General features: G+C 40.6%; 1 protein-coding gene across 2 annotated transcripts in view; it reads left to right on the top strand.

Moving 5' to 3' along the window:
* Window positions 1-24,192, top strand: part of chchd6a (coiled-coil-helix-coiled-coil-helix domain containing 6a) — a 53,535-nt gene that overhangs the window by 28,374 nt on the left and 969 nt on the right. For both annotated transcript variants that reach the window (XM_028410023.1, XM_028410022.1), the window contains one exon: window positions 6,018-6,153. In XM_028410023.1, the coding sequence (XP_028265824.1) occupies window positions 6,018-6,153 (136 nt within the window). The remainder of the gene's footprint in view (window positions 1-6,017; window positions 6,154-24,192) is intronic.

Genomic DNA, 24,192 nt, shown 5'->3' with positions numbered 1-24,192 from the left:
GGTAAGAGGTATGTAAGTGTGAGAGTAGTGTTAAAATATCCTAAATAAATGTGTATTTAATGCTGACGTGTACATCAGTGAGTAGAATAGTTGTTTTGCTTCTTGCATTATTCAGCATGCTTGTGTTGGCCCACTGTATGAACCTGCTGTGTGAATATGTATATTACAGGATCCATTTGATAAAATTCATAACCTAATTCATGGCTCAAAGAAAACTCAAACTAAAGTGTAGTTTGTTGGAAACTTCAGACACACTGTTAGTCTTTGAGTAAAGTTTCTCTCAGTGCAGAGCTGTAGAACAAAGCTACAGCACCCATCCTCAGGCTCCACTGTTCATGTTATCCTCTATACGTATGTGTATATGTACGCACTGGTATGTGTGTGCATGTGTGTGATGTGCTAATCCACAGTTTAATCCTTGGCTGGCAACAACCCTGAGGTTTGAGGAAGCCAGAGAGCAGAGGACAAATTTGTCATCATCTTGTGTATATGCGCGTGTGTGTGTGTGTGTGTGTAGTGTATGTGAAAGGGAAAGGAGATGGAGAGAGAGCAAGAAAGTCTGCAACCTGTAGCACTCTAAAATGTCAAACTCAATGGAGCATAAAATAACAGCCTGAACTTTCCTATCATTCTCTTTGACTCGCTGCTCCTCTCCCTGTCTGCGTTGCCTTCTTTGTTCGACCCTTCAGACTTGGCAATTACAAATTTATGTATTTTTTTTCTGTTTGTAGAAGTTCACTGCACACTAGATCTTCAAAGTGTCTGTAATAAGAGATATTTTTGCAGTTAATATTTCATTTGTTGCCAACATTGTACAATTACATTACCAGCAGATTTACAACACTAACTTCAAAAGCTATGTGAATTAAAATCTCATGTATGTTGGCAGACATAGGACTTGGTCGGAAGCATAAATGCTACATCGTTTGGGACATTTATGGGAGACATTTATCTCCCATAAAAGGGAGGATGTGTCTTCCAGCCATTCTGCAAGTGGAGCACACTGATGCAGAGGCTGCTACACTGCACACTAATATCCACTTAGCAACACCATTTTGCATTTGTTGGATTCACAGGCTTCATCTATAGCTGTGGAATTACAGACAGGGAGAAAGAGATGAAAGGATGGAAACTGTTGTGCTTTTTTTTGCGGAGTTACTTTCTCTATGTGAGCAAGACGGCCTCATCTTCACAGCTTAAAGTATTAGAATGTGAGTGAGATGGAGACAGACAAGACAGATACCCCACGTCAGACCGCTCGGGTCAGTATCCAAGGCCTTTTAACAAGGCCGGCTGTCTGTTACAGTAGCAGTCGAACTAACCTTAATAGTCAGCCTTCGTCAGATTCTCCGAGCCCGTGTCAGAGGATACCAGCTAACAGAGATCACTTAGAGATAAGGCTGGAAACACTGACAGGACAAGACCAGAGTCCAATGGAAGAAAAAAAAACAGAAAATGTTGGTGTGCTGTCAGAGGGGTGGAAAAAAACATGGCTTCAGTTTCACTGGATTTAACATAGCAAAATATCACATTTGTACATAACACGGGCCTGACCTTTTAAAATGGCTGGAGGAAAACAGTTATATGGCAAGAAAATTGCATCAAAAAGATTGGTCCATATACTGCTCTAATTTACAGCTGACAGAAAATATAAGAAGCAGCATGCAGCCATTAAAAAGGTTTTGTACTGTGCAAACTTTGAATATTCATCACAGCCACTGTGGCAGATATATTCACAGATACAGTGTAGACTGAGGACAAGTAAATGAGGGATCTCTGCGAAAAGTGTAGTCTGAGTACTAGTATATTGAGGGCTTTTTTTTTTGCTGGTTGCCGGTGTGATAGGAAAGGAGTGCTGGGAGAGGATGAGTGAAGGAGTGTAGAGATACAAGATAGAGGAGAAGAGGATGTGTACCCTCAGTCAATTGAAAAGCTGTCAGGGTGCAGGTGCATACAAGCTACAAGCTGGAGATAAGAGGCAGCCCTTTCTCTCTAGCTGTTTTCCTCTTCACCTCTCCTGCCCTCTCTCTCTCTCCCTCTCTCCGTCGCTCTCCTTCCTTCCCTTGCTTGTTATCACTGCTTTTTCTCCTCGTCACCAACACATCGGTATTAATCAAACAGGTAATAGTAAAGCAGCCTGTTAAGACATCCTGACACTCTAACATGTAAAATCCCATTTCCTGTCTCAGTGGATAAGGTTGGTCGTCTGTGAGACGCAGTCTCTCGATCTTTTTTATAAAGTTTGTGCAACAACAGTACAACATACAGGTAGTTGGAGAACTTATAGCGTATTTCCCTTTTATGTTACTTTCTACATATGTAGTAGCAATGAGTGTATTGGTATCACCACAGTTTTGTGTGCGTGTGTGTTGGACAGAACCTAGCTTGTTATTTCTCGCTGTCTCAGATTGTGTAGGACATTTGTGAGGAAAAAAAGCACTTTTAAAGACACATAACAAAGTGATGCTTCAGCTTAATCATTTCTTGATGCACCCATAAATGTTTTTGACAGTGGTTTTGCACAGGTTGTAAAAGAATAGGAGAAAGAGAATGTCTTTGCATTTACTCATTTGTGTATTTCAGTTGTTAAAATGAAATGAACTCACTGTTTAATGCTAAAACCCTTCGTGGTAAACAGCCAGCAGAATGCACCTTGAGGGAAGAATGGGGCATGCAAAGTGAGAATTGTTTTCACACAAATATGTCAGAAATGATTCAATTTGAGTCTTTACCACTGTATTTAAAAAAACAAAAACTGCTGCTGTGTAATACAGTTATATATGCAACCAGTGATGTTACCGATAACTTTATATCGTCATACTTTCCAGGTTTGTTAGAGTATATGACATATATTTTATCATCAGTGAGTGAAGGTAGGCCTCTGATTGTACATGTCCACTCATTCTGTCGTTTATCTGTGACACCTGCATTATAAAAATCTAAATAATCGCCAACTTTGAAGGGAGCCTGGCTGCAAAGGACTTTTAAAGTTAGAGAATGTTACTCCAAGTTTGAGAAAAGAGAGGAACCTGGATTTAAAAGTATAATGAAAAATACACCCTGTTAATGCGTGGAAATTAGTCTCCCTAATTTCCAACATCTGTAAGGCAGTATAATTGCAGCGTAACACACAATAAAACAATGAAGGATATTATTGGGTATAACAAGCCAAAACTTGTAACACATATGCTTGTGTGTTGATCCTCATTCGTGCAAGATGCTGCAGGCTCCCTCAAAGCTAAAGTAAGTCCCAGAACTGTAGTCTCTTCATTTTTTTTCCTCCTTGCTGTGAGATGTTAATAAGATTTTCTAATTGCTTGCCTGAAACACAGCAGAGATACCAAATACTTTGTAGTTGACAGGACAGAAATAAAAATACTGCATAGGACAAACAATGCTTCATATGTTTATCCAAAATCATTAAGGAAAGCACAAAAACATCACTCTTTAACTCCGCATGGTTTAGCGGCGATAAAAGCATCTTCCTTATCAGTCTTTTGGCTTTGCCAGAAGCTTTTGTAGTCGGTGGTGTGTTTTGTGTCTTTTCCGTTTTCCAATTTCTCTCCTTTCATTTCCCTTCCTTTCTTTGTCTTGGTAAGCTGCGCAGTCCAGAACTCTGAGGCCTCTGTGTTCCGCCCGCCTCCGCCTTCGCTGCCTGAGATTAAAAATAATGGGCAGCACCATTAATTAAGCAGCTAATCTTACTGTTTATGTTTGGTTCATATTTACCACTCACAGATGCGTGGAGAAATCCCCCCAAAAATGAAATGCTTGCACGCACGTAAAATGCCTTTGCAGTGCACACACATTAAGAAAAACCAGCCCTGTACATGGCTCAGTGGGCAGCGGGGATGCTGCTTTACCTCATTCCAGCTAAAAAAAAAAAAAAAAAAATTCCCTCTCCTGTCTCTTTCCATTCTTATTTATTTATTTTTGTAAGCGGCTGAGTTAATATTGTTGATTTAAGACCTCACCTTCAATTTGGTGTAGCATGTGGACAGAGCTTTAGCTTTCGCTGCGGCTGAACCAATTTTCTGCTTCAAGCGCCTTTAATAAACCACGTAGCACTATCAGGAGGCTTTGGCTTCCCTGATGAAGGCCATTTATTTCAAATTAATGGAGAGTTTCTTATCTTCAGCGGCCTCAAACGGAGAGAAAGATAAAGATGGCATGCTTTGGTGTCACACTTTATGTTGTTAATGTGGTGACAGAAAAGGAAGGGGTGGGGGGAGCGAGGGGAGTAAGAGAGCAGAGTTAGTGAGAAGACGAAAAGTGGAAGAAGACAGATTAAACAGGCAAGATAAACCATTAGAGGTGGTGTGTTGGCGGGGGGAACAGAGTAATCTGATAGGCCGTCATCTTCTTTAAAATGGGCTTCTGAGAAAACGCCAGTGGAGGCTTCATTCCATCTCCTTTCATCATTTTATCTCACTTCCCTTCTTTATATGTTTTTCCCTCCATCTCTGTTCATTTCCCTCTTTAACCTCTATCACCCATGCTCAGATAAACTCAGTCATTGCATCCATGATCATTTGGCTGATGATAAAGTGTGTGCGCACGCCTGCGTGGATATGGATATGCTGTAATTGAAATGATGGGGTCAACTCTCCTCCACCTTTCAAAGGCAAAAAAGAGCTTTTAATTCTGCTTTCAATTAAATCTGGTGTTAAATGCTTCACATAGAAATATGCGGCGACATAGCAGCGCAAAGACCGACATGATCGTGCGTGCATGTTTTTTTTTTCAGTGTTTACAGTGTGACTACAAAGTGTGTGTGTGGGAGCGTGCGTTGGTGCACGTGCCTGTCTGTACCTGTGTGGGTGTACATAACTTGCTTGTCTCTGCTTCAATCAGTCAGAATCCATTACAGCGAGGCACCCAGGCAGCAAGGCTGTCATAGTTAACAATCACGCAGATAGACAGGCAAAGACCAATTATAATACAACCCACATATCAAATTAAGCACGACTAATTCAATCGCTCAAAGCACACTTTTCTGCTGTATTTGATCAGAATGATCCTACCCACTCAATTAAGTATGATTTAGCGCTAATTGTACGATTTGTGATGAAGCACGTACGATATACCCCATAGGTTGTTAAACAGTTTGCTGCGAGTGTAGATGTGTGAATTGTTTTTCATCTTTGTCCTGCCTCATTTGATCAGACCTCTTCATTCTCCTGATTTTTTTCCCGTTTTTAAAACCCGCCTCTTTAAATGATGTTTTTCTTTTGTTCTCAAAGACACAAGAATTGAAGCAGGAGCACGAACAGTTTTGTTCTTAAGGCTGAATCCAGCACATTAATGATGAATATTTAAATGTAAAATAGCCACACAATCTGAATCAATACAAATTAAGTGAATAATATTTTTACTGTTTTTATTATTTGTAAATTTTTTTCCACTACATCACACCTTTCCATTCTTTATGTTGTGAAGAAAATAACTCAAATCTTATCCTTATGACAATAATATCGTGTCACCAGCAACATTCAGATCTGGCTCATCTGCTTTTTTTGTCCTTGTTTGTTTATATAAATACGAGTTAACTGAGGTAAAACCATGTTTTAATACAGCTAGAACAATACTCAGTAAACATGTTTTGTCTGTTTCTTGTCTCCACTAACTTCACTGTGTTCGCCAGGTGTTCTCTAACTGTCTGTCTTGTTATATGGTGCTCAGGAGGTATAGTCCACAGTGGGTATTTAGAGCTTTCCTGCTAGAAACAACTGTGTGCTGCAGTCAAAAATAACATGAAAGCGATGAGAGGGACGGCAAAAACTACAGTTGCAGTCTGGAAAATCAAAACTAGGTGCTGGTGATATGTGTGTGTGCAAAGAAGAGAAGAGTTGACGATATAACTTCATTAGAGTCTTTACTCTCAGCTTTCAGACACATATCCTGCTCATTATATGGCACCAAAATATGATTGTATGATGTGGTTTGAGTCAGTTGTTGGCTGTTTTTTACTCCATTTATAATTCCCTCTCTCTGTGTCTTTGTGTCTGTCTTTGCAGGTCTCGCAACACAGACCCCGTTTGTACAGGCCTGCAGGCTCAGATCTTATCCTGTTACAGGGAGAACAGAGACCAGACCTTAAGGTGTTCAGATCTGGCCAAAGAATACATGCAGTGTATCAATGCTGCAAAGAAGGTAAGAGATTACGTACTGAGAAGAAGTGGTGAAAGCTGTCATATCACTGTACGGGTTTCTATTGTGTATCTGCAACAAGGGTGATATAACAGTTTGGAATTATTTTGTCAGCCGATAGCAGCACAAAAATACCTTAAATTATGATAATAGATTTCTAAAAAACTTCACATTAGCAAGGCTTTCTAGCAGAAGTAATAGGAGTAACACAACAACAACCTACTTCACACGGTCCTTCTAAGAACCAAGGATTTGTGGAAGTTTGTGACATGACAATCCAGTCTGAGTGGTGGTTTTTGAAGTTTTCCATGGAGAGATTTGTTGTTATTTTTTAGAGCAGCACGCTGGCTGATGTAAAAGAAAGAAATTCATTTTTTATTCTCATGTTTTTCAGATTATTCAGAGAGCTATGAGATTGATAGGATTCTGAGTGCTTTTACTAGGGTTTTTACACAGAGAAATCCTGCCGTTAAAAACAGCTCTCAAACGGAATATGTGATGTAAAAATACGAAATCCAGGTACCATAGTTCATACTTCATAGTTCACCTTGTCACTGTAGGCTTTACTGCTCTATTTTAGGTTGTGCACAGGAAAATAATTTAAAGTAAGCAATGAAATGATGTGGAGGTCTGAAAACAGGCCAAATATACTCGAGCAACAGATCAGTATTAACACACCATGCACTTTGCAATTTAAAAAATAAATAAGAGTGGGCCATGAAGTTAGATGTTGCAGTTATAGCTGCAGTTCTGTCATTAATATTAAAGAAGGTCATATAAACAAAATGCTGTAGACTGTAAAGAGGATTATATAACCTTGACTTCAAGATTGAAGATGACTTTGAAGATGTTTTTCTTATTGTTAAGCCATCACAGCAAAGAGAAGGACATACACGGTGCATCTGCTATGTTGTCCTACCTTGTGAATAGCACTTGTTTTCAGTTATATAGTAATGTTTTGTTCAGCATTAGGAGCTGATTGAAATAAATATGAATAGATGTTCAAAGTTTAATAAGCCATCAGGTTTGGAAACTTTAGTATTTCAGCTAGAAACTCTGTTGAAAATGAATTAAAAATGAAACCAATCTTTATTCTCGAAAAAATTAAAAAGTTTCAGTTTAGTGTTTAGTTTATTATACCTTTGAATTCCTACGCAGCTGACACAATTCATTCAGGTAGAAAAATATGTAAAAACTTGGTCCACTGCACAAAATATTCCTTTCACCAAAAACAAAGTCAAGGTTTAGCCTTTATTGCAAAGTCATATGAAGTGGAATAAGTCCGCATGCAGGAGTGAGAGAGGAGAGTGGAGGTGGAGTGGAGGGTCTTTTTACACACTTCTAAACATAAGTTCTTTTAGTTTCTTTTAAAAGTTCTTTAATGTGTGAGACAATTACTTCTGTGCTTCTGTCACATTATTGTGAAGCACTATACAGTCAATCTATTTTTTTTCCATAGTACATTCTGCTTTTCTTAATTTCATAGCATGATTTTTGGAGACAGTACTCGTCATGATGGCGGCAGCAAATGGGAACGTATTGTTTGTAATGTTATTGATGCAGGTGTTTTTACCCAAACTATCAGCTACCTAACTTAACCATCTTTTTAAATGCTAAATCATAACCAGTATGTCCAAGAGTTAAAATCAAGGCAACTGGAGTCCCATGACCTGGATGAATGAGATCCATCTTAACCAGTAGCTTTTGATGCCTAACCCTAACCACTAGGGGTGGAACGGTTCACTAAATCTGCGGTTTGGTTCGTATCACGGTTCTGAGGTCACGGTTTTCAGTTCGGTTCGATTCACATTGTTGAGGTTTTTTCTACTTTTAACACTCTGGAAATACCAGATGATCATAAAATGCACAGCCTAATTATCCAACATTCAACATATTTAGGAATCAGTTCAGTGTTTCCCATCATTATATCAGGTCAAGTCATTATATTTCTTTTTAATTTCTACATAGCACCAGATCATAACAGAAGCCATTTAAGATAACCTTTCCTATAGATCAGGTCTAAACCTGGTTCCTTTATTAAACAAACGAAACAGCTCATGTTATTTATCTTATTTGCACGGCAGCATGTCATTTCTCTCTGCGCTGCTGTCTGCGCACAGAGGCCCGATGTGCGTACACACAGACACATGCACAGACAAACACACACACACAGACACACACCGTCGGACAGAGAACGTGTGTTGTTTGTCCACCGTTGCTCATTACATGCTAGTTGGATAGACTGAACTCTATGATTACGCTAGGCTAAGCTAACGTTACTGATGTCTGTGTTTTATTTTTATTTTTGCCATTGAAATATGCTATTTACATCCCGCTCTGTAAGCATTGACGGGACCTTCAGCAGCTTTTGCCCATGATTGGACGCAGAGTGCTGTGGGTCTCCTCTCTGTTCTGCCTGTAGCTGAACCTGCTGCGTGAAGATACAGAGAGTAACCGGCTGTGAGTGTTTTGAGGTGGGGGAGGAGCTCACGGTCGCTGCTTGTCGAGTACAGTAGCCTGACTGCAGAATGATTTCACGTCAGTCTCCAAACATCACCAGAGAGAGTGTTAGTTGCTTTGCGCATGTCCAGAACTGAACAGAACACGCGCCCCGAACCGAAACACGTGTACTAAACGGTTCGGATTTTTTTCCTTAACCGTCCCAACCCTACTAACCTGAGTCAACATGAAACATTTGCATTGTTCTTGAAACACCTCATGCAACAGTGTCAGGGACACAAAAAAAGTGTCAGGGACACAAAAAAGAAAAAAACACTTCCGGGTGAAATTCTACTGCAGGATTGCTGCCACCATTCACCCTCCCTAACCCAATATGTGTCCCATGACCAGCTGACTTTGAGCCATAGGTCTATGTGTTCTGCTGCCCATCCAGCATGTGTTGTTCATTCGTAGGGGTGTGTTCATGAGTTTGCTATGTATGTTAATAAGGGGGTGTGTTATTTGCTATTTGTTTGTGTATTAATATACATTTTCGACATTTTACATTTTGTATGTTATGGACTCCACAGACTGGTCACCTGTTTGCCGTTATCCTTCCATAACCTTCTCTGAGTAGTCAGCTTGGGTTATAAACTATGTATATAGCGAGCCAAGAGATCTTGTCTTTTAATCTTCAGCATTTTACCTGCGATGAAAAACCGAGCAAAAGCCACTGCTTATGCATGCCCTCAGTAAAATTTAGTCTTTGTACTTTACATCTCTGCATACCCTAATACTCAATTGGACCTGCTGTTGTATTATTTAGGAGCAAAGATGCGTATCTCTGTGAAACACTGCAGCAAATTTTACAGAAAGTTAGAGAAATGTGAGGAGGGGCAGCTGGAGGACAGAACACTAGAAGCTTGCGTTGCCATAGTTCGAGCAGGAGAGGCGTTTTGAAGGTACAGCTGCTCATCATGCACCCAAACAGCGTATTGCTCTGCCTCACGTTCCTCGCATCTCCTCTTCATTGCTCAGGGGCACTGAGGCTTCATGTGGAATGCAGTAGAACGACACATGATAACCCACATGCTGAGCACCGATTTCTCTGTTTTTGTAGTAGTGTAATGTGTATACGGCTTCATGTTTGTTGTACACTTTCAGCAGCAATGTTTGTGTTCTTATCATTGCTCCAAATGACCTTACAAGAATTGGCATGGTGTGTAGAGAGAAAGTTTCTTCTTCATATTGGCTGGTGGGAGATAACGAGGAGTGAAGAGAAGAGTCTTTGAAGACAGCTTTAAAAGACTACAGCAGATCATACACAATACGTGTGTGTGTGTGTGTGTGTGTGTTTGGGGTGCGTGAACAGCTTGCTATATTTCAGCCTGCTTTAACCTACACATCAAGGTCTTTGCTCTTGATTGGCCCCCAAGGCATCTCCCCGACTTTCACCTCATCAGTCTAAAAGTTTAAAAAATGTCTTCCTCCATTTTGTGTCTTTAAAGGTTGTCACTGTTAGTTTCGTTATCACTGATAACTTTTTTTCTTCCTGTGGAGAAGAAGCTGCACAGGTTTCCCAATGTAGCAGATGCCATAAACACATACAGCCATTAGAGGGATACTGCAGTGAGTTCAAGCCAAATGTATCATGTTAAAAGGCTTCGGGCCTGACTGACTTACAGGTTAAGGGTATCATTTTAAAAAAATTATTTAATATGCATCATTAGAGAATAAGTTAAGAGATTGTGATGTAAGCAGTTGTGGCGTGTGGTCCCATGCAGGAAAGTCTCCTCCAAAGTCATGCTTCCAAGCAAAAAAGGAAGAGGCAAAACAAATGTACTTTAATGTAATAATAGTTTTATATCTGGCTATATTGCTGTCTTTAGCGTCTGTTTTCAACCTCGAATAGTCTTTTTGTTTATGCAAAGCTAAAATTTATAAACAACAAATGTTTTTCCCTCATCATTAATTATTTAAAATCTAAATATTTGAGTCCAGTGAGGAGGTTGTGATGTTTAGATGATACTCTGTCCATCTAATAAAGCTAAATATCATTTTCCTTATAATGCATATTAAATCACGGCATCTTGCTGTGAGCTGGTGTGAAAGGCAGTTTTCATCTTGTTTAAAGCTGATGAGTCATTTTTAAATATAAATTTTAATTAATTTGAAATTTTTGTACCAACCTTTATTGAGCAGGAGTGATCACACTGTTGGTTACACAGCTGTTTATTTAGTTGGTTATGGTTAATCAGAAAATGAAATAAAGAAGCCTGTGAGGAGAGAAAGCAAACAAATAATGACTTTCCACTGCACAGCTTTTAAATCAGAGCCTTAATTGGAAAAGACTGCGGTTTCTGTTTTTTGCGGCTTCCACTGCGATGTGTTTTGATCAGTGCCACTGTGTATCACAGACATCGTCCAGCTGGGCTGTGCTTCTGTCTTTATGTGTGTTCATGTACGTGTGTGTGTGTGTGTGTTTGATGGGTAAATGAGGGGAGAGCCCCACAGAGCACGGACAGACAAAGCAGACAACTTCGAGTCATTATCCTGTGGGAGGCTGAGGCTGATCCGGGCACTGCTACATGTAACACATACACACATTATCCAGACGCTCGGTGGGATTCTCTAGTCATTTTTCTGCACCCTCAGATGTGAATACACACGCAACATGTACAAACTGACACTGTCTATATGCCTGGTGGGAATCTCAAGTTAATAGGCGTCAGTTTCAGAGACATTCGGGTTTTGATCAGTTTTTGTGTGAGAAAAGGTGAGAGGCATGAAAGAAATGTGGAGTCTTTGGGAATCCTCGGCAGAGAAGCGCCTAACAAACACTATAATAAAAGAACAGATGGACAATATCCAGTAAATAGGAAAACATGAAAAGGTGCCTTCACTATAGCCAGTTATATATTTGGAGCTATAGCAAGGCTGCAGTCTGCTCAGCTAAACAATGTGGCCTCTGAATCTTTAAATGCTGTAATTTCCCCTTTAACCAAGGCCAAATGCTGAGTTGCACTTATGCATATACATCCAAAGTCCCTGCTGGGGAGTGCAGACATAGCTGGCTTTGGGTCTAATACCAGGGGACTTGCTCCTAAAGTTAAGATCTGGAAAGAAAAAGGACAGAATAGATTAGGAATTTAGAGTTTGGCCATTTGACATTTGACAGTGTGAAAATACTCATGCTTTGTCTTGCTATAAAGAATCTTCACATCTATTTTGGTATATTTGAATGGTTGCGAAACAATATTACAAATGAATATGTGTGCTGGTTTTAATTTCTGTTGTTTTTTTTTCTTATTTTTAAAGTTATTGGATGCTGAAGAACAAATGCCAGAATTTGGTTATTAAAGCAGAGCTGATATTCTGCTGTATAATTAAGTTTAATGTCAATGAGAATCAGCTATTTAAGCCTCACAGTATGAAAAAATGTAAACCGTCTTTAGAGCATCTGTATGTCTTCATAAAGCACAGGGTGACTGCTTTTCTTCAGTATTTGATTATTCAGATTGAAGACCATGCTGTGCACTGCTGAACACAAACTGCTTTTTAACTAATATCTTCAAAAGCATTATATATTAGCATCAACTAACTACAAAATATAATCAGATAAAAAGAGGAAGAAAATTAGGTGCATGGAGCGGCATGTGTGAGGAAGACTAGTGAGACTTTGCATGCTCATTTTGTTTACCAGCATCACATGTGATTAACATTTTGAGTAACAGTTTGTGCCCTAGGATTTTAAAACTGTACAAAAAGCATACCCAGTACACTTTTTCTTTAGTCGCACATGATGTTGCTCTACATGTAATCTTGAAGGTTAGTGGTATTATTACTAAAATGTTTATTTAAAAAACATCAGTTGGTGCAGAAATTACTTAAACACTTGGTTAGACCTGGAGGATAAATAGCTTTATTCCTTCTCCTGCCTCGAGCAGTGACAGTGATAAATGATTTGGTTGTTTATCTGTCACACAGATCATGACTGAATTATATTTAGGGCCCGAGCACCGAATGGTGCAAGAGCCCTATTGAAACCCTTAGGATTATTATTTTTTTTTTTTTTTTTTTTTTTTTTTTTTTTTTTTTTTTTTTTTTTTTTCCCCCTCCGAGATCGCATTTTTGGAGGCCTTAACATGCCCAAAAACTCACCAAACTTGGTAGAAAAATTCATTCGCCCGAAAAATTTTGAAATTTGCTGACTTTTGAAATGCACATATAAAAATGGCTCTATAGCGCCCCCAACGCGTAGCCCCTCTGGCTGGTTTGACACAGGATTATGAAAATTGGCACACATATGTATCACCTCAAGACGCACAAAAAAGTCTCTTGGACCCCCCCTCCAAACCCAACAGGAAGTCCGCCATTTGAAGGTTTGTGGCCATTTTTGGCGATGTGTGACCCTGCTGCCAAACTTTTCACGCCTCGCATACTTCAACGGATTGAGCTGAAATTCGCCGTGTCCACTCAGGACACCATAGGGAATAGACGCATTCCAAAACTCTTACAAAAGTCTTACGGTGTGGCCGGGGCGTGGCCTCAAACTTTGACCATTTCTGAGGACACAGAAAGTCTCTATAACTTCTTCGTTTTCTGTCCGATCTGTACGAAATGTCACATGTATGATCAGAGTCTGACCCTAAACACATCTATACAACAATATTGAGGCTTTGACAGAGCGCCACCTACTGGCTACACAAAATGTTGTGTTTTCATAGGTTTTTCTGCCTGCCCCCCTGGCCTGTTTTGAGTAGGGTCATGAAAATTGGTACACATGTGTATCACCCCAAGATGCACAAAAAAGTCTCTTGGACCCCCCCTCCAAACCCAACAGGAAGTCCGCAATTTTGAAATTTCTGTTAATTTTTGGCGATTTGTGACCCTCCTACAAAACTTTTCACGCCTCGCATACTTCCTCCAAATGAGCTAAAACACATTGTGTCCACTCAGGACACCATAGGGAATAGACGCATTCAAAAACTCTTACAAAAGTCTTACGGTGTGGTGGGGGCGTGGCCTCAAACTTGACCATTCGCCATTACAAAGGAACTCACTGTATTTATTGCCCTAATGCGTAGCCCCGCTGGCCAGTTTGACACAGGATCATGAGAATTAGCACACATGTGTATCACCCCAAGACGCACAAAAAAGTCTCTTGGACCCCCCCTCCAAACCCAACAGGAAGTCCACCATTTTGACTTTTTTTTTGTAATTTTTACCGTTTTCTGACCCTGCTATAAAACTTTTCATGCCTCGCATACTTCATGCAATTCAGCTGAAATTCGCTGTGTCCACTCAGGACACCATAGGGAATAGACGCATTCCAAAACTCTTTCAAAAGTATTACCGTGTGGTGGGGGAGTGGCCTCAAAGTTGACCATTCGCCATTACAAAGGAACTCGCTGTGTTTTATGCAGTACTACCCATATACTTTATGCAATGTGGACAAAGTCTTACAGTACTGCCATGGAGCCGAGTCTAAACAGATATATATGCTAATAGGATGATACGGTCATAGCGCCACCTACTGGTAGCAGGAAAGTTTGGTTGTAAACATGTGTTTGTTGTATATCTGTGGAAATGAGAGGAGGAGAGAATAGCACAGGAGAGTATAGGAGACGAGAGCATAGGAGAGAAGACTGCGATGACCCCGCGGATCGCAAGGTGCGCGAGGGCCCGCAATGCTGCTTGCAGCTTTAATTTTTTTTGTATTTTGGAACCATGCCTCTCCTGTTACCTGTCCAAGCTGTTGAGCTCCCCCAGTGCCTGACAGCACATGGAAGCGCTACAGTAAGCTAAGGGCTTGGTGATGAGATGTCAAGAGTTGTCAGCTATCATACTGTTAGACATTCTATCCAAATTACTAGTGCATTAAGGCTCACTGTCCCTCACTTGTGGGAGGTGCAGTAATTTATAATATAAAGTCCCTTCTTCTGTACATGGCTAATAATTCAATCCAAAATCCAATAATAGGTTCTTAGACAGCCTCTGACAGACACGCTATTCAGAGCTACATGAAATATCAGCTTTAACTGATGGTAAATCCATTTGTTAGGCACAGCCCTACTGATGTAAGTGCCTTTTACTGAGAGTCCTCTTCTTGAGTACCACAGTAGCAAAATCAGACACTTGAGACTAAAAAAATCAATCCTTTATAAAATGTTTTTTAAACCATGTAACTTTTGAGAAGAGCTGTGTTTATTTATTTTCTCATAGACCTAGGGAGGGACCATAGCATTTTTAGCAACTCTGCTGTGACTCATATTGCCTCAGTCTGTTGTGTAGGACCCATATGTGCTTTTTTTTAGTTCATGCATTGGAGTGCTATGATTCCCTCTGGATCACACACCAGAAGATAAGGAGAAAGAGAAAATTGTTTCATCAACTTTTGATAAGTCTGTTCTTGAAGAAAGACCCCACTGACAATACAGATATACTGATAATAAATCTGTTGCCGATCTGAATGCACGCTGACTTTCGCAAAGCTAGAAACTCACAGCACTATCAAACCTAATATTGATTTCTTTCTTTTTCTGTTTTGCCTTCAGTTTTATTGTTGATTGAACAGGAGTCGTGACAAAGACCCCAGCAGCTCAGTCACTCTGCTGGTAAATAGCAGTATAGATGAACTAAAGAAAAACACACAGACGAGGCAGAGAACATTGTGTTGTACTGAAGAACACAATGTACAAACTGTGGATCTAGTGTGTTTTATATGGACAAGAAACATAAATGAAAAAATTGCAAAAAAAAAAAATAGGGAGAACTACTATGTCCACAGACCTTTATAGGCTACTGAGAAAGTCAGGGAGGTCTCATTTTTTCATTTGTGTTATAGTCAAATCACACGGTAATATAGACACATTTGTATCACTGTATCTATATTTGTATAATATAACACATTTGTATAACACTTCTATATATTATATAATCTTTTAATAGAGACAGTCATTGTGGCACAAAAGGAAGGTCAGAATGATGAGGAGGAGGATGTTTTGGAGAACAGAGGAAGCAGAGTGAAGGGAAAAACAGCTGATGAAGGAAGGGCTCAAGATGCACAGAGGAGAAGGAGGTGCAGAGAGACAGCTGGCCCCTTAGCAGTCAACACTAATGAAGAAGAATGAGGGGTTTCAGCTGCTTGCTGGACCTGCTGCTGACCACACACACACTCACGTATTTTTACTTAAGTATGTGTTCCTCAAGTTTTGACACAAATCCATGAAGGAAACAAAGTTGTCAAATTCAGTAGACCTTAATTCCGTGTGTGGAAATATATTACAAAGTGACTTGTAGCCTTCTTCAAACTTGGCCTAATTAACAGCTAGAGTTCTTATATTTGTTGAAAAAGAAATCATCAGGCACAGGAGTTTCACACCAAGCTCCTAAATTAGCATAGGTCCCTTTAATTGGTGCTAAAGCCTCTGCAGTCTCCGCTTTGAAAATGTGGAACTTTTCTCCAAAGTTGACGTAGCATGCAGCAGATACTTTTTTGTCCTTTGAGTCAGTTTGTGCTTTAACACTGTCACTTCCTGCCCACTCGAGAATCTGAAGTGAATATTAGTTAGCGAAATAGATTAAAAAGTAAAAGACAATCACAGTGATGGATTTCCCTGATTTTTGAATTGATTTACAAAAAATAAAATAAAAAAGAGCTCATATTTGTCAGATGTCTGTTATGCTCTCAGTTGAAGGTCTGTTTGTGCCTCATTAGCTGTAACAGCGTACAGACTAAAGGAAAAAAAAGTCTAGGGAATCCTTGAACTTTTTCTGCACTTTTTCTTCCAGAGTTTGGAACAGAAGTTGATAAATTTTTAAAGTTACAAATGAAGGTGTTTGTTCCTTTAGTTGCAGTTGTAACATCTGTATGCAAGAACCACTTCATTGCAAACAGAATTGCTGTAATTACATTATTACTTTGCAGAACTACCTTGGATATTTTAACTCTTGCAGCCTTCACTGTCATTATTTGACTTCTGTAGCAGAACACAATCCTGCATACAGCACACAGGTTTCATTATCCAGGAGCGAATGTGTAAAACCTTCACTTGTGCTTAACCCTTTCCACCCCAAGGCCCTCATCTTTGGAGTCGTTTGCAGCTAGCCAACAATAAAAAAACATAAAACACTGCAATGCGCGTCCATGTGATTGGGAGGCGTGGCTTCGGGGTGAGCTCTGAGAGAAAGGGGCGTGTGTTTATTTTTGAAATCTAAAATTATATTTAAAAATCTCCTACCCTACCTTTAACCTTTGAATTTTACTTATACACAAAGACAGGCCTGGATTCCAAAGTGAAATCTTAGGTTTGTTCATGCCATACTCGCTTCACTGCGGTGTATCCAGCAGATAACCCTGAACAACTGATTTTGTGGCACGGATTTTCAACATTGAAAACATGCTGACTTTTAAGTTTGTCTGCTGCCTCAGAAGGTCTGCACAGACGATGCACCATTCAAAACACTAATACTCTGCTTTCCAATGGAGTCAGAGCTCTCGAGATTTATTTCAGGCATGGTTGATTTTTACAAGGTGAATTTGTACAAGTGTTGACTCAAAACATAATGACAGCTGCTGGTTGCTGTAGAGAGAGCCTGGTGTTAGAGGGGGGAACAAAATGAGAAGGTGTAAAGAAAAGTACTTAATTGGTTTTGTTACTGCGATGTGTGCGCTTGGTTTCATCTGATCGGGGTGTTATACGTTATAACAAATTCAGCAGAATTTGGATGTCATATTGTGTCCCTGTTTGATTACATTTTGTCTCCACCGCTGTATTCCTGATAACACAAATTCATACAAAAAGAAATCTGACCTTTGATTTTTTTTTCGTCCGCCTGTCGGCTTTATCACCTGGACTGTTTTTTTTATGTGTGTGTGTGTGATTAGATGTTGGCTCCGCAGTCTGTAAGAAAAGACATGCATCAGCTCGGCATTTAAACATTGTTTTCTCTGCCTGTCAAACTGCCCACCAGAGTAAAGGAAAAATACGTCCATTTATGTGTAGTGTTACCTTAACGTATTGCAGAATATGTGCGTACACTCCACACATGCGCTTGTGTATGGACATCCTTGTCCAGGGTTTGTAAAAAAGTTCTTGTCAGTCACTTTGTTTTGCTTTAGTCTCTTTTTATCTATCTTTAAAGAATTTTCCTTCATCTGTCATTTTAGTTTTTTCTGCTATTGCTGCCATTAAACTAAGACCTTTCATCTAGCTTCTTCATCTGTCCGCACCTCTGTTTTTCTCCGTCTTCTCCACTCTCTTTGTCTCCCTTGTTGTTTTATTCTGTCTCGTCTCCTATCTGTTTATCTTTTTTTTTCTTCTTCTAAACCCCTCTCCCCTTTTTCTTGACGGCTTCCTTCATTTTTCTCTCTGCTCCACAGTTGACTTACTGATTTCATTTTCATACTGTTGGCAGTTGTTCTCTCCGTCATAAACCATCAGCGTTGCCTCCTTTCAAGCCGGTATTGATCATTGTAAAACCGATCACAACCAATCTCCACTGAGCGTCATTATCTGCTCTCGCTCCTTCTTCTTTTGTTGTTCGTCTGTCTTGTATTGTGTGCTTTGTGGTTTATATTTTTTTCATCATGCTAGTCAGTACTCGTGATTACAGCTCTGTAAATTTAGGCATTTAGTCAGTGAATTATCCTTCTTTCTTCACTGGGTTAAGTTATAAAAACAAAATAGGGCATTCTTGTGAAGAAATTAAACTTTTACCAACCAAACATTGGCTTGTGTAAAATATTACAGACTGAATTTATTAGTTTAATTAAATTATCGCTCTTAAACCCCATTCAGACTGAGGAAAGCTAATCCAGCTAGAGTGGCGTTGAATCTGGATAGCTGTTGCACACGCGTCTGCGCTCAATCTGGCTCAGTCCAGCATTGTTGCTGTCCCCAAACAGGTGTCGCACAGTAAAGTTCTGACCTTGTTCAGGCCGCGGCGCGTTCGTTCGCAGTGTGTTCCTTTGTAGCCATGTGGAAAATAATCTCTGTGCAAAGCATTTGTAGTTTGACCGGTGTTTACGCACTGCATACGTACATGCCGCGTTTGCGTTCAGACTTTAGCTCGATTTAGGCGAATTGAAAGTCAAAAGTCTGTACACAAGTCTGAACGGAGTCATGAGAGCCACTGCCATCAGGAAACATTGTTGTAATGAAGGTATGTATGTGCTCAGCAGCTGTAGCCTCATTGTATCTAAAGACGTTTTTTTAAATGCCTTTTCTCCCCTTTGCTTGTTTCAAACATCAAACCAAACCACATAATGTGTCCTTTTACAAAGAACAAATAGCAGCTAATGTATGGGTACGCTAAAATGGACTTACTATGAATTTACAGCATAAATTTAAAACTTTCAGAAACTGTGTGGTTGTGATAACAGAGCAACAGGCAAGTTATTGACTCTACTGTGAAGGTGAGATCTGATCATATGTAGCAGGTCTGGTTTAGGAGCAGCAGACATCAGTAAAATGTCAGGTAGACTAGGTGGGAGTCATTTAGTGCTGATCTCAAGGGGTCTTGTAGACGTAAAAATGTGCCTTGCAACAGATGCGTACTGAATGACGGAGTCTTTTTGAGAGAAGTGCCGCGAGCAACGAGCGTCCCTCTCCCTCTCCATCATGTCGCTTTAACTTCTCTAATGGCTTCTCTAATCGCGCCGGGCAGCAGGGAGCGATGCTAGAGCCGACACGATGGACAGGGAGAGGGACGCTCCGCTCCACTCCCCTGCGCTCCACTCCCCTGCGCTCCTGGAGCCCCCCAGTACTCCAGCACATTCCCCAGAGAGGGACGCTCATTGCTGCACGGGGAGGTTGCTCTCTGGCCTGGAAGCCCGCTCCCGTGTGCCCCGTGTATGAATTATAATAGGGCTACTATACTACAACTAATAACAACAATATTTCGTGCGCACGTTATACATAATTCGTGGCCACAATTTATTTCTTTTTTACCATGTAAGGAGGAGCTCCGTAGTTTTGGAGGACTTCACTTGTACAGACGTTTTCTGATAGCAGGTTGTATGCAGAAGCATGTTTAGTCTCGTAGTGAATTGTGCCGATGTGCTGAACCGGTGTTGTGCACCTTCCGAGCCCTCTGCATAGCTGGAACCAACAACCAAGCCCTGCAGCACTGCGTGACGCACCACGATGCAGACAGAGAGAGAGTGATAATGTTCTGCTCGGAGAATCATGCAAACATTACACAATGAGTTAAAAACAAAAACAAGAATTTCCTGTTGATTTTGTATGATTTACTCTGTTTGGCTGGCGGGCCAAAAATAACAGATAGAAGCCGCGGGCCATAGAAAATCCGACCCGCGGGCCGTAGTTTGGACACCCCTGGTGTAGGACATACTGAAGATCCTTCCTACACTATTTAAGAAAATGTTTTACATACGTCTTGGTTAGATTACTGTATTATGTTGACGGTTAGTAGTCTTTTCAGTACCAATCAATCAGACAGCAGCTCCTGAGAATGGCCTAAATATCATCAATAACTGCTGTTTTGTCCAAGAAATCACTGCAACAAGGACAATCACAATATGGCCATTACCTGCCAGTTTAATTGTCCTTCACTTTACTATGTAGTAAATACCCACACTGAGCCTCTCTTTTCCCAATACAATATCACACTGCTTCCACCTCACCTCACCTTCCTCCTAAACTACAATGTAGGTTGTTTCAGTGGTTTCATGGCTTCCTGACTGGTTTTTTATGTACGACACCTTATGTTCCATATTCTGCAATACCTCAGACAGCTAAAGACCCCACATGACCTGTACTGAATCTGCATCTGGAAACTTTGAGTGACGGATGGTTGAATGATACTAGTTCGAGCTTCTAGCGTAGTTTTGCCCCATTTTGTAGCACACTGAACTTTCTCTTACTTTGATAAATGTACAAAGACAGTTGTCTCTATCTGCCACATCTCTTTCTGTCCCTGCCTGTATTCCCCTTTCTCTGTCTTTTGTTGCTCTGCGACGTTCAGTCGAACAGCACATCAGGCCAAATCTAGCGCTTCCTCCTTTCCTCTTTCATCTGCTTTGTGTGGCCCCGGTGGCCTTCAGACGCCTCAAAGCTTTCAAACGATGGAAGGGTTGAGGGGGTGTGAAGAGGCCAAGGGAGGGGGCAGAGTTGAGGCTGCTCACAATTGCCTCCTGTGAGAGGCATTTTCAGGAGCTTTTGTACCCTTGGCTTGCTGTACCCTGACCTTTTTGTGTGCCCCCACTCCTGTCAGCTTGCGCCACCAGACCCCCTACTCTCTTTCCCTCTTTCTGCGTTCTCCAAAGGGGGTCCGTGTAATAATTCAACACAGCCCTGTATTGTGTTCTGGTGAAAGCCACCTCGACTACATAAGCAATTGACACAATTAGTTGTTTTTTCTGGGCACACTCCACACCGATATTCTGGTCAGCATTTTATGGCCCCCCTCTTGCGTGTGCTTAGGAAGAGGTTTTGTGGGACCAAGACCTCCAGCAGAGATAAGAGAGGACAACAGCATGGCTTTTAGGTGGGTTTTTCACTGGCTTTTGTCAGCTCCAAACAGCCACAACATTATCGGAACAGTCCACTTTCTACCAGTTTCTCTTTTGTGTCCCATTGTCGCTCAATCCGTCTGTCTCTCCACTTCCTCTTTTTTTTATGATTTGAAGCTTTTCCTTTGTGATTGCTCTCCAATTCACACCCGGTACTCCTAAAAAGATCGATTTTTTTTTTCTTCTCTGCCCTTTTTGTAAATAAATAAATACCAATGTGTTATTGTCTGCTTCCAGAACTGTGTTGCTTTTATGTGAAACTTTCATGTGAAAAATTCCTTGACCTCCAAAGACACAAAAGCAGCTTGTTGTACTAAACAATGACCTGTGAACTTGTCATTTATGCTGGGTTTTGTATAGTAAATCTTAAATCTTTGTTTGTGCTTCCAGTGGATGTAATTTAAAGTTTTGACCTTCGATTAGCCGCAGTGTTGTATGTGATACAACTTCAGAAACAGCTTACACTTTCAGACCTATACCTTTCCACCACCGCAGCTCAAATCCACTCAGTCAAGGTGCATTCTAATTGTCAGTTGTGGTCATTATTCATTGTAGATATAGATTCAATAGATTCCATAGATTCAGTTTAATGTTCAGGGTTTTTATCCTGTTTTATCTCTCCTATTGAAAGCGGCTGCTTTCTACATAAGGTCCTGGAAAGCTTTTTAACCATGTAGGTGGTTCGATTGCTTGCATTTATTACTTAAGGCAAATCCTACAATTTGACGTGCATTAGTTTACATGCTCATCAGCTGATATTTTTTGGTCCTGTAATGGTTTGGTATGCTTTCTTACTAGGAGGAACACACCAGAATTTGACTGATTCAGTCAAAACCACGTTTTCGTGGTGGTCTCGGCCCAGTGTTGTAGTCTGATGCCTGACAAAACAAACGGGAACATGAAGGAAGCCTGTAGATGTGAAAGAACCATTCATTTTCTTCTCACTTTTCTTATGGAAATAGTTCCATGTGAGTGGTGCAGTTCTTCCGTTGGCCGGTTCTTCCATTCGAGGCAGCTATTCAGAGCACAATAACACACTTTATATTAGAAATAACAGAATTTGACTGCAATAAATCTGCAATAAATAAAGTTTCAAATCATATATTGTACTAATAGAAATGTTCACCAGTAACCCCCCACAGCTTCTGTTGTGTTGATAGAAGTGGAGGTGAGCTGATGATTGAGGTAGCTTGAAATGAATTTTTGTTAGTGGAGCCTATTTTTGTAGCACATGTTCTCCTCCACCTCCTCCGTCTTCACCCCTCTATCCCTCAGTAGTGGAGTGGTCAGGCCTATCAACCACAGAGCCTCAGCCTATCACCTGGGAGTCCCAATTGCCTGCCAGTCATCAGATAAAATGGATTTCCAATTGAGTCAAGGCTCCCAGGCTGGGTTCTGCAGAATGGGGGAGCAGGCAGGCTTCTCATGCTCTTCTGCCTCTCCTGGACTTCTTGTTTGTTATTTGTTTTTCTCTTTCCATCTCCTACAGTGTTTGGCCCCTGTCCCTTTTCTCCTTCTCTCTCTAGCCTGCTCATTCTGTCTCTGTGATCTGTTGGACAAAACCACATGGAATGAAAATGGGCTCATTATAAAAGCCCAGACCAATACCATTGCACTACCTGTGATGCAACCTCAGTAAGCCTCATCGTCAGAGACTATTTTAACTCGAGAGGGATCTTCAAATTTGAGCAACAGGCAGGGAATCCATAAGCTTTGTTTGTGTGCGAGGTTTATAGATGCTCAGATGTCTTGTTTTGTTTGTTTTGCAGCACAAAGACTGCAGGAGATAATCTTTTAAAGAGGTTTATTCTGCATGTAATAAATTAAAGTCAAAATAATCCAATTTCCATAAGATAAATGGAAGTATACAGTCACCACTTTGCCACTTTGTGTGGACACCTACCACTGTTGCAGAGGTGCCGAAGTGAAGAAATAAAAAAGGTGGGAAGGAGGGATGAAAAAGAGACATGACAGAGAAGCGAATGAGAGGAAAAGTGAACAGATTGGTCAGAATGGAGTGAGGGGAGGGTTAGATCAGAGCAGGGGAGCCATATTGATCATCCTGCTCTGTTAGTCTCTCTGTGGTTTTAATGGTTTGAGTTTCACAGCTTGGGTGAACTCTGCAGTGCTTAGAACAGATACCACACTATGCACATACAGTATGAACACACACACACACACACACACACACACACACACTCCGGGTCAATGCACCCCATGCCTTCAGCCAATTTACAGTAGCTGATTGCATCGTTCCACACGAGCAGACCCTCCTCCCTTCAGCTGTGCAGCATTTAAAGCCAAGTGGGACGAGATGGATCAATTTCTGGGCTGGAAACCCCAAAGAAAGTTTTCAAGAGATTCCACATTTGCTTGATTTATTGATAAAGAGCACTGGATGAATAATAGATAAGGATCATTTTCAGGATCAGTTTTTTTTTTCAGTTAATTATAAAGGGGATACAAACATCATCAGATCAGCAGATTCATGAGATTTTGTCAGCATGATGGTGTGGTGGATGTGGAACATGCACATTTCTCTGTCAGAATCATCTTGCTAGCTTTAATGGTGTCAAGTGATCATAGCCATATCTTGGGAGAGCAAACAATCACACTCATGGTACAGAAGACAAGGTCGAACAGCTTGGAATCAAGGTGTCAGACCTCTTGTCCTCTGGAGCATTGCATCGCTAGGATTTCAAGGACTTCATTGATCATTGAGTTAAGGATACAGGTTGCTCCACTTGGATCAATTGCATGTAGAAGCTGTTTTCAAATAGAAGGTGCCAGACTTCTACAATAAATATGAGGCTGTGTTGCCATAAAGTGGTATAAAATAAAATCGTTTTTTTAATGTTATGCTGCCTTTTTTTGTAGGGGGAATCCTTTGTAAAGGTGCCGTCAGTAAGATCGTCTGAAACGAACCTCTCAGTCTATGTTGATCTCTTTTTACAAGGACAGGCACCAAGCAGATTCTAGACACAGATTGTAAATAATTTAGCAGGTACCTTATTTTTATGGGACCTATTATGGTTATATTTACTACATAAAGGCCCCTTTAGTAA

Source organism: Parambassis ranga, chromosome 7 (assembly GCF_900634625.1).
Source record: "Parambassis ranga chromosome 7, fParRan2.1, whole genome shotgun sequence".
NCBI lineage: Eukaryota > Metazoa > Chordata > Actinopteri > Ambassidae > Parambassis > Parambassis ranga.
Note: the sequence above shows the minus strand (reverse complement) of the source record. Positions and strands in the feature narration are given on the sequence as shown.